General features: G+C 34.3%; 1 protein-coding gene across 2 annotated transcripts in view; it reads right to left on the bottom strand.

Annotated features, from left to right (window-relative positions):
- KIFAP3 (kinesin associated protein 3) overlaps positions 1–13,937 on the bottom strand; it is a 165,309-nt gene that overhangs the window by 51,040 nt on the left and 100,332 nt on the right. For both annotated transcript variants that reach the window (XM_049715585.1, XM_004269744.4), the window contains exons 13-16: positions 13,113–13,225; positions 12,546–12,711; positions 11,786–11,911; positions 4,600–4,698 (exon numbers count right to left, since the gene is read on the bottom strand). In XM_049715585.1, coding sequence (XP_049571542.1) covers positions 4,600–4,698; positions 11,786–11,911; positions 12,546–12,711; positions 13,113–13,225 — 504 coding nt within the window. The remainder of the gene's footprint in view (positions 1–4,599; positions 4,699–11,785; positions 11,912–12,545; positions 12,712–13,112; positions 13,226–13,937) is intronic.

Raw genomic sequence — 13,937 nt, 5'->3', positions numbered from 1 at the left:
TAACCCAGATCTTCTATTCATCAGTGCTACTTACTATTTTGGGGGGGAATAAAAGGGATATATTTAAAATGTAGAAAAATATACAGAAAAATATATCTGTGTACACTCAAATTCATTTTTAGAAAAATCTGTAAAGAATATGGTGTTTATTGCCTCTTTTCTCTACTGTAATGTAAGTTCCATTAGGGTAGGGACTTGGTCTATTTTGTTCACTATGGTATCCCCAGCTCTGAGAATATAACAGGTGCTCAATAAATTTTATTTAATAAATAAATAAATAAATAAGACCTACTCTACATACTACCCATGGATTTTGTGAGGATAAGATGAAAATAAAATTCTTAGGAAACTTCGGAATTCTCAGGGAATCTAAAAGGATCTAGTCTAATTTGGTTTATTTTTCATGCTGACACTGTTGGGATTATATGAAAATTAATTATTATTATAGCACTGGTTCTCAATTCCTATGAGTTGTGCTGAGAGCCATTTTTAATATTTCAAACATCTTAATATAACTCATGTATTTACCTAAAATAAGTCTACACCAACCATTTCAAAATGTCAAGTTTCTTTCATTCCATTAAAAATTTTATCAAATAATGTTGATCAGATTTTCTAACTTAAAAAATTGGAGGGCTTCTCTGGTGGCGCAGTGGTTGAGAGTCCGCCTGCCGGTGCAGGGGACACGGGTTCGTGCCCTGGTCCGGGAGGATCCCACATGCCGCAGAGAGGCTGGGCCCGTGAGCCATGGCCGCTGAGCCTGCGCGTCCGGAGCCTGTGCTCCGCAACGGGAGAGGCCACGGTGGTGAGAGGCCCGTGTACCACAAAAAAAAAAAAGATAAGATGAAAATAAAATTCTTAGGAAACTCTTAGGAATTCTCAGGGGGAATCTAAAAGGATCTAGTCTAATTTGGGTTGTTTTATTTTTCATGCTGAAACTGTTAGGATTATATGAAAATTAATTATTATTATAGCACTGGTTCTCAATTCCTATGAGTTGTGCTGAGAGCCATTTTTATTATTTCAAACATCTTAATATAAATCATATATTTACCTAAAATAAGTCTATACCAACCATTTCAAAATGTCAAGTTTCTTTCATTCCGCTAAAAATTTTATCAAATAACGTTGATCAGATTTTCTAACTTAAAAAATTGGAAAAAGCAATGATTTCCTGACTAATAAATTTTATTTAAAATATTTAAGGGCTTCCCTGGTGGCTCAGTGGTTAAGAATCTTCCTGTCGATGCAGGGGACACGGCTTCGACCCCTGGTCCGGGAAGATCCCACATGCCGTGGAGCAACTAAGCCCGTGCGCCACAACTACTGAGCCTGTGCTCTGGAGCCTGTGAGCCACAACTGCTGAGCCCACGTGCCACAACTACTGAAGCCCACGTGCCTAGAGCCTGTGCTTCACAACAAGAGAGGCCACCGGAATGAGAAGCCTGCGCACTGCAATGAAGAGTAGCCCTCGCTTGCCGCAACTAGAGAAAGCGGCATGCAGCAACAAAGACCCAACGCAGCCAAAAATAAGTAATACAATAAATAAATAAATTTATAAAATATTTAAGTATATTGGTTTCATAGAGAAAAATCACAGTAAAATGCTTAAAATTATGGTGAAATGTTTAAATAATAATTTTAAACTATGTTACAAAATATGAGACATACTCAAATATCATTGACATCAACAAAAATCCTGTTTTTTGAAAACCAAAATATTGGGCTGAAGCCCTTCAGCAATCTTTATCCAATCTTAAGACATGGACTAAAGCATCAGATCTAATATTCCTTGATGCTTTTGTAAAAATTTTAATTCAGCAGATCTTTTATCTCCCACTCCCACCATTATCAACATGTTATATTCTTCAGAATAACTATTTAAGAAGTATTGACTTTAGATTCAATGGCTTAACAAAAATCGCACTTGGGAGAAAATGAAAAGAAAGTTACACTGAGAAGAAAAAAACAAATACAAGTAGCCTTAATAGTGTGAGCTTTGGTAATAAGGTAGTGAGAGTACATTTAAAACAGACCAGAACAGAGGTAACACTTATTCAGTGTGTGTCAGGCACTTGGTACGTACTTTAAACGCTTCATTCTTCTTTAGTCCTAAGGAAGAAACACTATGAGATGACACATAAACAAGGGGCTGTCTTCCAAAGAAGTTACCTAGAAAAAGCTATACTTTCACTTTGTTTTCTAATACGTGTTTCTTACAGTGACTTCTGCAGTTATATAAATCTTCTCTACATAAAATATTCTTTTAGAGATTCTCAACCCAGAAAAGCATATTAAAGGCTCCAAGAAGACCCTGCAGCAATAATATCTGTTTAACTTTAACTCAGTGTTTCCCAAACTCATTTATTACAGAACCTTTTTTCATTAAGCAACTATTAATTCTAAAGGAACACATTCCATGGAACACAGCTGAAAAGTTATTCCAACAATGTTAACATTGCTCAAAAGTGTATTTCGAATTTATCTTTCTGGGAGAGTTAGTTTATAAGCCACATTTTAAAAATATTTATTACTTTATGATAAAAAGAGTTCTCTCTAGTGATGCTGTTACAGCAAAATAGTATTTGCATTTTGACAGCCCTTAGCAAAATGAACATTTCTCAATTAAACTTGCTTTAATCAGACTTGACTCTTGGAGACCTTATATGGTTCCAGAAATTCAACTTGTCCTCAAAAGCAAGGCAATGTTAATACTTAAAGCATGTGTTATTGGCTCTGAACACCAGAGGAGCCTCAAAATGTTTTGAGCAATAGCCTAGTGTATAAAAAAGTATCCCAATTAAATTTTAAATTTTGAAAGAGCATTAACCATTTAGACACATGAATTCATTGACTAAACAAGTTCTAACCACATGGCAGGTACTATGTTAAGTTTTGGGTATGGATAGAAGGAAGACAAAGCCAGTCCTTGAGCTAGAGGAGCTCAAAATCTTTTGGTAGAGACAGGCATATAAATACATAATTTAAAGTACTTTATTAGAGGTGAAAAATAAAGAAATTACTCCCAATGGTAAGAAGGTAGGCACAGGATTAGAAAGGCTTAACTGAGAAGATGGCTTATAAACGTATCTTTGATGAGTTGGAGACTGTCAGGTTAAAAAAAAGGAGAAAAATGCATCTGAGTTTGACAAGGCATATGAAGAGGGAATAAGTTATGACAGCGAGGGTAATGTCTGATAAATGATGAGAAATTTGGTATGCTAAGAGAAACTGTGTATTATAAGGTTAAGGGGAAACTTTGGAAAAATAGGTTAAGGTCAGGTTATGAAAAGCTATATGCAAGAAACAATTTAGATTTTTCATATGGGTAATGAACGATTTTATGCAGTATTTGAAAGCAGTTTTTTTTTTTGTACACAAATGAGCAGAGCACCACAATTGAAAAATAAACAAAAATCACAAAGATTCAGCTTAGATACCACATCCACTGCTAGCCTTTCATGACATTCCCAGACTTGGTTTATATATATCCTCTCCTGGGCCTGATGTACATACCTTTATGACATTGATTATACTGGATTTTAATTTTATATTGATTTACTTATCTAGACTTCCAATTAGACTATAAACTCCTTGAGTACAGGGACTGACACTTCTATATGTCTAGCACTTAAAACAGTACCTGTTAGATGGTCAGAACTTGATAAATGTTTGCAGAATAAATGAATGATTAATTATGTGTAGTAAAAGAGACAGCAGACACAACATTTTCAACTAAGGGACTGGATGGATGACACTTATTATCGACCATGAATACAGAAGGTAGACTTTTTGAGAGGTAGATGTTAGCAATATTGAATACCCTTTTGGATGCAATAGTGATAAAATACCAATTTCTGAGTACCTCTCTGTGTTGGGAACTATTATAGATGATTTAAATCCACTAGTACTGACAGCTATCCTATAGGAGGTCCTTTTATTTTAATAATAGGAGGTCTTTTTATTTTAATAATATTATGGCCATTTTATAGATGTAAGGTGCTCAAGGAGATTAAGTAACTTATCCAATGTCCTGTAGCTAGTAAGTGCATTTAAAATTAGGGCTATTTAATTATATTATATTATATTATTTAATTATAATGCTTTATAGGCCATACTATGCCCCCTTAGGTAGATGGAAGACATCCAGGTGGCAGTTAGCAACAAATGCCTGGGACCCAAGAAAGAGGTTTCGAAGATATCAAATACTTATTAGCATATAAGTAGCATAGGAGCTGAAGTCATGGGAACAGTAGATGTGTTTTCCCATGTATAGTGAATAAGGTAAGATTAAAAGAGGACTAAGGATAGTCCTAGGAACCTGTGACATTTAAGTTATGTTAATAGAGAAGGAAGTTATGAGATATTCGTTAGGTTTTTTAGGAAACCTGACAAGTTAATAAAATTGTTCTCCAATGTACCTTACATATAATACTGATTTGGGGTAAATAGCTTCTATGAAGAATAGCTTGCCTCTAAATTTATTTCAAAACTTGATATTTTCTACAATATTTGAATACTTGCAAGAAAAAATACCTAAAAATGCATCTTTTCTTAATATGTGAAGTGTCATTATCTATGGTAAACATTGAAGGATACGTGTTTCCTTGATTATGACATCTCTTGTGGCTTGGTGGAAAACCATTTGGTAGAAGACATAAATTATCTGACACACAAATTCATCATCTTCTTGTTGAGCTGAAAAGAAACAGAAAACTTCAAATAAAAGAATACTATATTATATACAAAATTGAAAAACATTGAGGGGAAAAATGAAGAATGAGAAAAACTAACAGTGACAAGGAGACAGGTAAAGGACAATTAGTTTATATTATTTATAATATACGGGTGGGGTTGTATCATTTACGTCTTAGGTGTTTTTTCTAAATTACATGATGGTGATCAGTCAAAAAATTTCATAATAATATATTTTCAGAAGTTTTAGTTAATTTGGTTGTGGTCAAACTAAATAGGTTAATATACTTTGAAATACAAAAATAAAAAATAAGAGTTTAAAGAGAGAAATTATATCATCTCTGGGTCCAAACCACACTACTTGAGACTGTTCATCTCAAAAGGTTGTATCTAGGAGGAACTGAGAAACAAGACATGTTTAAGGGAATAGTAATGGTGCTTTTCTGTAATTTTTGCTATTTTTTGCCACCAAGTATAAAGAAATTGATTAACTTCTAAGTCCCCAGTGTGACATGGCAACACTTACTTTTTATTTTGGTGCCTCATAAAAAAATTCTTCAAATAATTCTAATTTTTAACATAAACCTGGTTTTATTTTGTCTCTATAATGTTGACCTCACATGAGAAAAATGGTTCTTAAAAAATCACGTCTTCTAAGTTTTTGGTAGAAATTAGACTGTTATAAACAGGTTTTTTCTTTGTTGAATAATGTTAACAAAATTAAACTTTACTTATTGGTATGAAGTAATAAAGTAATTTTAGTTCCAATCAATTATACTAGTAAAAAGGAATGTTACATAATCATACAAACTAATTAAGAAATGTTTATTATCATGAAAAGAAGACTTTAACAGAATAGTGGATGACCACTGATTAATACATGTAATGGCAAAAGCAAATACTTATAGAAATCCAATTTTTAGATACTGGTTATGAAATTTGATTTACTAATAGTCTGCTAACAACTCTTGGCAACAGATCAGTGCTATCTGTTAGACAAAGATTTACAGGTCAACAGAGCATCCAACTAGCTGTGTGGAATAAATTGTGGTCCTCTCAAAGTCCAACTGTTCCAAATAATTTTCCTCACTAACTTGCCAAAGTACCAGTCTCTTAGACTACTTGGGTTAAAATTTTATTAATTTCTCTCTTGGTATATAGTGTTCCCCCACTTAACCCCAAGGGTTTTAATCTTGAAAATCCATATATTTCATAAAAACAGTAGTATACAGCCTCTGCCTGTGATAACCACATGTCAGAGAACATCAAAATACAGTAAAACACTGAGCTGGCTCTGTTATTAACTCTCAGTCATAATCAAAATGGACAGCAATTCAAGGACCCAGATTATTTTGTTTCAACTTTCTCCAGCTCACCACAAAATCCTCATTCTCATTCTGCCAACTACATTGTCTTTACTTTCACCTTCCAACTACCTGGTCTTTTAATTATTTCTAATCTGAAAACTCCTGGCTGTGTGAAGGGTGCACCAAAACAAATACATATACACTATTTGTAGACATACTTCAAATATGGAGGCACTATCTCTAGATGACCATGAAAATGCATTATGTAAAAGAATTTACAATTCAAACTTTTAAAGATTTAGAAGAGAAAAATGGGCAAAAGACTTAAATAGGCACTTCACTTTATTAGCCATATCCAATAACCAATAAATACAAATAGGTACTCAATTTCATTAATTATTAGGGAGATGAAAATTAAAACCACAATGAGATACCACTATGAAGGCTATAATTAAAGAGGCTGTATGCCAAAATATGTTGGTGATGTAGAATAACTGGAACTTTTGTACATTACTGGTGGGACTGAAAATTGGCACAACTACTTTGGAAAACAAAGTAGTTGGCATTATTTCTAAAGCCAAATATATGTGTACTCTGTTCTGCTCCTAAGTATGTGTCTAACAGAAATGAGTAAATATGTTCACTAAGAATGCTCATAGGAGCATTACTTATAATAATAGCCTATCAATTACAGGAAAAAACTGTAAAAAACACAAATACATGGAGGCTAAACAGTGCACTACTAAATAACCAAGAGATCACTGAAGAAATCAAAGAAGAAATAAAAAAATACATAGAAACAGTGACAATGAAAACACGACGACCCAAAACCTATGGGATGTAGCAAAAGCAGTTCTAAGATGGAAGTTTATAGCAATTTAATCTCACCTCAAGAAACAAGGAAAATCTCAAATAAACAATCTAACCTTACACCTAAAGCAACTAGAGAAAGAAGAACAAAGAAAACCCAAAGTCAGTAGAAGGAAAGAAATTATAAAGATCAGAGAAGAAATAAATGAAATAGAAATGAAGAAAACAAGACCAAAGATTAATAAAACTATAAATTGGTTCTTTGAGAAGATAAACAAAATTGATAAACCTTTAGCCAGACTCATCAAGAAAAAAAGAGAGAAGATGCAAATCAGTAAAATTAGAAATGAAAAAGGAGAAATCACAACTGACACCACAGAAATACAAAGGATTATATGAGACTATTACAAACAACTCTATGCCAATAAAATGGACAACCACAAAGAAATGGACAAATTCTTGGAAAGGTACAATTTTCCAGGACTGAACCAGGAAGAATTAGAAAATATAACCAGACTTATCACAAGTAATGAAATTGAAACTATAATTAAAAATCTTCCAACAAACAAAAGTCCAGGACAAGATGGCTTCACAGGCGAATTCTATCAAACATTTAGAGAAGCACTAACACCAATCCTTCTCAAACTCTTCCAAAAAATTGCAGAGGGAGGAACACTCCCAAATTCATTCAACGAAGCCACCACCACCCAGATACCAAAACCAGACAAAGATATTACACAAAAAAAGAAAATTACAGACTAATATCACTGATGAACATAGATGCAAAAATCCTCAACAAAACACTAGCAAACAGAACCCAACAACACATTAAAAGGTTCATACACCATGATCAAGTGGGATTTATCCCAGGGCTGCAAGGATTCTTCAATATACGCAAATCAATCAATGTGATACACCATATTAACAAATTAAGGAATAAAACCATATGATCATGTCAATAGATGCAGAAAAAGCTTTTGACAAAATTCAACACCCATTTATGATAAATACTCTCCAGAAAAAGGGCACAGAAGGAACCTACCTCAACAAAATAAAGGACATATATGACAAACGCACAGCAAACATCATACTCAATGGTGAAAAACTGAAACCATTCCCACTAAGATCAGGAACAAGACAAGGATGTCGACTCTTGCCACTCGTATTCAACATAGTTTTGGAAGTCCTAGCCATGGTAATCAGAGAAGAAAAAGAAATAAAAGGAACACAAATTGGGAAAGAAGAAGTAAAACTGTCACTGTTTGCCGATGACATGATACTATACATAGAGAATCCTAAAGATGCCACCAGAAAACTGCTAGAACTAATCAATGAATTTGGTAAGGTTGCAGGATAAAAAATTAATGCACAGAAATCTCTGGCATTCCTATACACTAACAATGAAAAATCAAGGAATGAGAAATCAAGGAAACACTCCCATTTACCATCACAACAAAAAGAATAAAATGCCTAGGAATAAACCTACTTAAGGAGGCAAAAGACTTGTACTTAGAAAACTATAAAACACTGATGAAAGAAATCAAACATGACATAAACAGATGGAGAAATATACCATGTTCTTGGATGGGAAGAATCAATATTGTGAAAATGACTATACTACCCAAAGCAATCTACAGATTCAAGGCAATCCCTATCAAACTACCAATGGCATTCTTCACAGAATTAGAACAAAAATTTTACAATTTGTATGGAAACACAAAAGACCCCAAATAGCCAGAGCAATCTTGAGAAAGAAGAATGGAGCTGGAGGAATCAGGCTGACTTCAAATTATACTACAAAGCCATAGTAATCAAGACAGTATGGTACTGGCACAAAAACAGAAATATAGATCAAGGTACGGATAGAGAACCCAGAGATAAACCCATGCACATATGGTCACCTAATCTATGACAAAGGAGGCAAGAACATAAAATGGAAAGACAGCCTCTTCAATAAGTGGTGCTGGGAAAACTGGACAACTACATGCAAAAGAATGAATTTAGAACACTACCTAACACCATACACAAAAATAAATTCCAAATGGATTAAAGACCTAAATGTAAGACCAGACACTATAGAACTCTTAGAGGAAAACATAGGAAGAACACTCTTTGACATAAACCACAGCAAGATGGTTTTTGACTCACTTCCTAGAGTAATGAAAATAAAAACAAAAATAAATATATGGGACCTAATTAACCTTACAAGCTTTTGCACAGCAAAGGAAACCATAAACAAGATGAAAAGACAACCTCAGAATGGGAGAAAATAGTTGCAGATGAAGCAATGGCAAAGGATTAATCTCCAGAATATAGAAACAGCTCATGGAGCTCAATATCAAAAAAACAAACAAGCCAATTAAAAAATGGGTGGAAGACTAAACAGACATTTCTCCAAAGAAGACATAAAGAAGGCCAAGAGGAACATGAAAAGATGGTCAACATCACTAATTATTAGAAGAATGAAAAGCAAAACTACAATGAGGTATCACCTCACATCAGTCAGAATGTCCATCATCCAAAAATCTACGAACAATAAATTCTGGAGAGGGTGCGGAGAAAAGGGAACCGTTTTGCACTGTTGGTGGGAATGTAAATTGATACAGCCACTATGGAGAACAGTATGGAGGTTCCTTAAAAAACTAAAAATACAACTACCATATGACCCAGCAATCCCACTACTGGGCATATACCCTGAGAAAACCATAATTCAAAAGGACACATGTACCCCAATGTTCACTGCAACACTGTTTACAATAGCCAGGACATGGAAACAACCTAAGTGTCCACTGACAGATGAATGGATAAAGAAGGTGTGGTACATGTATACAATGGAATATTACTCAGCCATAAAAAGGAATGGAATTGGGTCATTTGTAGAGATGTGGATGGACCTAGAGTCTGTCATACAGAGTGAAGTAAGCCAGAAAGAGAAAAACAAATATCGTATATTAATACGTATATGTGGAAACTAGAAAAATGGTACAGATGAACCTATTTGTAGGGCAGGAATAGAGACATAGACGTAGAGAACGGACATGTGGACGTGGGGGGAAGGGGAGGGTGGGATGAATTGGGTGATTAGGTTTGACATAAATACACTACCATGGGTAAAACAGATAGCTAGTGGGAACCTGCTGTATAGCACAGGGAGCTCAGCCTGGTGCTCTGTGATGACCTAGATGTGGGGGAAGCAGGGGAGGGAGGTCCAAGAGGGAGGGGATATAGGTATACACAGAGCTGATTCACTTCATTGTATGGCAGAAACTAACACAACATTGTAAATCAATTTTACTCCAATAAAAAATAAATAAATAGATTAGAAAAGAAAACAAACAAAAATAACCACCCTACTATCAATAAATAGTAGAAAGGGAAAATAGTGGTATATTTATTTATACAGCAATAAAAAGAAACATAGTTCTGTACAAAACATACACAAACCTCACATTCATAGGGGAAAAGAAATAAGACTCTATTGCTAAAAAGCTGAAAACCAAAGCAGAATTCATCTGTGGGTGATAAAAAGAAAAATGGAAACCACTCTGGTGAAGGTGGTAATGACTGGGAGGTGGCAGGAGAGGGACTTCTAGGGTGCTGGTAATGTTTCATTTCCTTATATGAGTGGGAATAACATGAGAGCTCTCATTTTGAAAATTCATTGTGCTATACATACTTAGAACTTGTGTATTTTTCATTATGTATTATATCTGGTACAGGAAAGACTGAGATTAGAGGGTCTTTTTAAGCTTTCCATATTAGTATTTTTAACTTCTATACTAATTAGCTACTTTTAATGTATATCTGCTATGGGCAAATTGCATCCCTCCAAAAATTCATATGCTGAAGCCCTAATCCCAAATGTGACTATATTCAGAGATAGGGCCATAAGGAAATAAGTAAGGTTAAATGAGGTCATAAGGGTGGAGTCCTGATCCCATAAGATTAGTAACCTTATAAGAAGGGATATCCAAGCACTTATGTGTGCTCGTGCTTTCTCTCTCTCCCTCTCCCCCACTTCCTCTGCCCGCCTGCCATATGAGGATGTTAGGACACAACAAGAAGGTGGCCTTATGCAACCCAGGAAGAAAGACCTCACCAGGAATCAAATTTGCTGGCACCCTGATAGACTTTCCAGCCTCTAGAACTATGAGAAAATACATTTCTGTTGTTTAAACCACCAAGTCTGTGGTATTTTGTTATGGTGACCTGAGCAGACTAACACAAGGTCCTAGAGAACTTGGCCCTAATAAAATACTATTAGAGTCAGACAAATTTTGTATGCAGTATGGAAAACGAAACCTGGGCCCTTAAGAGCAAAACAAAGGTAAGGGGAAGACTATCTAGGCCTCCGCTATCCAGTATTGTAACCATAGCCATTGTGGCTAGTTAATTTTAATTAAATTTAATTTAAACTCCAGGTTCTCAGTCCCAACAGCCACATTTCAAGTATTCAATAGTCACATGTGTTGGACAGTGCAGATAGAGAACATTTTCTTCACTGCAGAAAGTTTAGAGGACAATACTATATATGGATCTAGGAGGGAATATGATGATTAGAATTAGCTTCCAAATAAACTTTTCTGATTAGAAATCAAGATATTAAAAAAAGGGTTTGTGCAAGATAGGAGATCCAATTCAACCAAAACAAAGCTCAACATAAAGAAGAAATGGTGGAATATTAGTTGTTCAAGGCTGATAAGAGGAGGGTAGTGTCTGTAAAATTGGTCCTGAATCATTTTATAGCAACATTCTTAACTTTGTAACCTAAAGCTATTTGATACTATGCTATCTAATCCCAGTAAAGGTATATTTAATTCATTTTCCTAACTATATAATTTAAGTTGCTATAAGATGAGTAATGCAACAATATAAATAATATTTCATGATTGCAGATTCCACATTTAAAAATCTAAACTTATAACTTGTTTATATATTAGCACAAAAATAAATTAAGATAAATTATAATTTACCATTTAGCAACTCAATAAGTGCAGGGATTATCCCAGATTTGGCTAGCAATGCAGCACAAGAGTCATCCATAGATACAGTTCCAATCATTATAACCACTTCTAAAACAAGGTCATCTTCTGCAGCACCTAGTAAAGTCAAATCACAGAAAGTTTTCATTGAAATGTCCTGATACAAATCCTTTTATATTGCCAAAATTCTAATTCACAGAAAAGATACTAAAAGCTATTAAATCAGTTCTTATGAATCCTTAACACGCTTATAAATGTGTCCTTTTTCCAAAATTCCATGTTCATGGAATTCCATTCCATGATGACAGTTCATGGTGGTGGAGCAGTAGAGAGGTGGAGATAAGTCTTTGAAAATACAAATGAATGACAATGTAAACACAGAAAATAGAAGAGTCATTTGAATCCCTCAGAGAACTTAGTGTGTGCATGTGAACTCGTGTAGAGCGGGATGGTATTTAGTAATTTTAAAAAGGCAGGATAAAAAAAATAAGAAGGCAGGATAGGAAAGGGAAACTAATATTAAAAAAACATATTGTTAGGGAAGAGAGTACATACATATATGAGGAGAACTAGTGACTGCCTTTCTGAGAGAAAGAAACGAACTAGGGGAACTAGGGCTAGACCTAGAGGTGTGGGAAGAAAATGTGTTACGTAGTACAATAATGGTCACAAAATACTGTTCTAGCTGCCTTATCCACAACAGAAAGAAATAACTTAATCATTACGCAGAAGTGAAATACTTAGCACAGACCTGGTTTGAGTTTATCCTTGAGGTACGGAACCAGCTTATACTCCTTAAGAACCAATTCCCAGTCTAAGTCTGGAATGGTCAAATTTGCAAGAGTTCCTAAACATTCAATCACAAACTCCTCCTCTTCATCATTAGAGATTTGAGCTGCAAGGTCCCCAACATAATCCTGAATAAAACAGAATTTTAATACAAATTTAAAATATGATTTCTGCAGAAGAACTAATCTAATAATTTAACCCACAGGAAGAAGAAGTATCAAATGTGATTCTCTTGTTTTAATAACCTTGAGCTAAATTGCTAAGAGAGACTATGGTGGACTGGTTTAAGGCAAGCAAACTGGAGTGAGGATGAAAAGGTTAGGGATAGGGCTCGTAAAACAAAAACAACATTAAAACTTAGGTTGAGATTTCTAGGAGCTAAACTTACAAGTAAGTTGAAGAAAAACCAACTTGGGTCATGAATTAATATTTGACAAGAGCTAAGGAAGAGTTATATTTCCAGACACAGACTTTAAAGCTTTAATTCTCAGGCTATTTTAATAGACAGAAAGCTAAAAACTATACTTACAATAAATAAATTTTTAGTTGGTCCATCATGCTGGGAAATGTTCCTAATCATTTTCATCAGCAATGGATCCTTGAACTTCAGAGCCCTCTTCATGAGCATCTTCAGCCCATTTCCTGATAATAACAACAAAAAAATTCCCCCAATAAAGGTTCATTTAAATTTAATGATTTTTAAAATTTTCGGTTCTCAAAAAACCCCAATTTACACACAGAAAATACGTAAATATTAAGTGTACAATTAAATTCAATAAATGTATGCCCCTGTGTAATTCGTACCCATATCAGGATACAGAATATTTCCATTCAATGCAGAAAGTTCCCTTGTTCTCAGTCAATCTTAGTCCCCCAATACAATTACTTTTCTTGTTTTCTCCTCCTTTTCCTCTTCCTCCTCTTCCCCTTTTTCTTATTTTTTCTTTTTAAATACAGATTAGTTTTGCCTCTTCTAGAATTTCACATAAATGGAAGCACAGTATGTATATGAAATATGTACCACAAAGTTTTAAAATGTAAATACTTTTTGACCCATAAAAATTGTACTTCTAGGAATTTATCCTAAGAATGTAAAAATGGAAACATGAAAGATTCAGAGAAAGGAAAATTACTGTAGCATTGCTTTTAACAGAAAAGAAGTGGCAACAAACTAGCAGATTAAACTATGGAAAATCCGTTAATGGATTATTTTGCAGCTACTGGCAATTATGTTTTATTAAAGTATTTAATCATATGGAACGATATTCAGATATTAACTTCAAAAAACATGTCACCATTTATAGAGAAAATCCCATTTTAATTTAAAAACACACAGAAACATTGTACCAAAGTC

Source organism: Orcinus orca, chromosome 1 (assembly GCF_937001465.1).
Source record: "Orcinus orca chromosome 1, mOrcOrc1.1, whole genome shotgun sequence".
In the NCBI taxonomy this organism is placed as follows: domain Eukaryota; kingdom Metazoa; phylum Chordata; class Mammalia; order Artiodactyla; family Delphinidae; genus Orcinus; species Orcinus orca.
The sequence above is the reverse complement of the archived record's forward strand: the minus strand, read 5'-3'. Positions and strand labels throughout refer to the sequence as shown.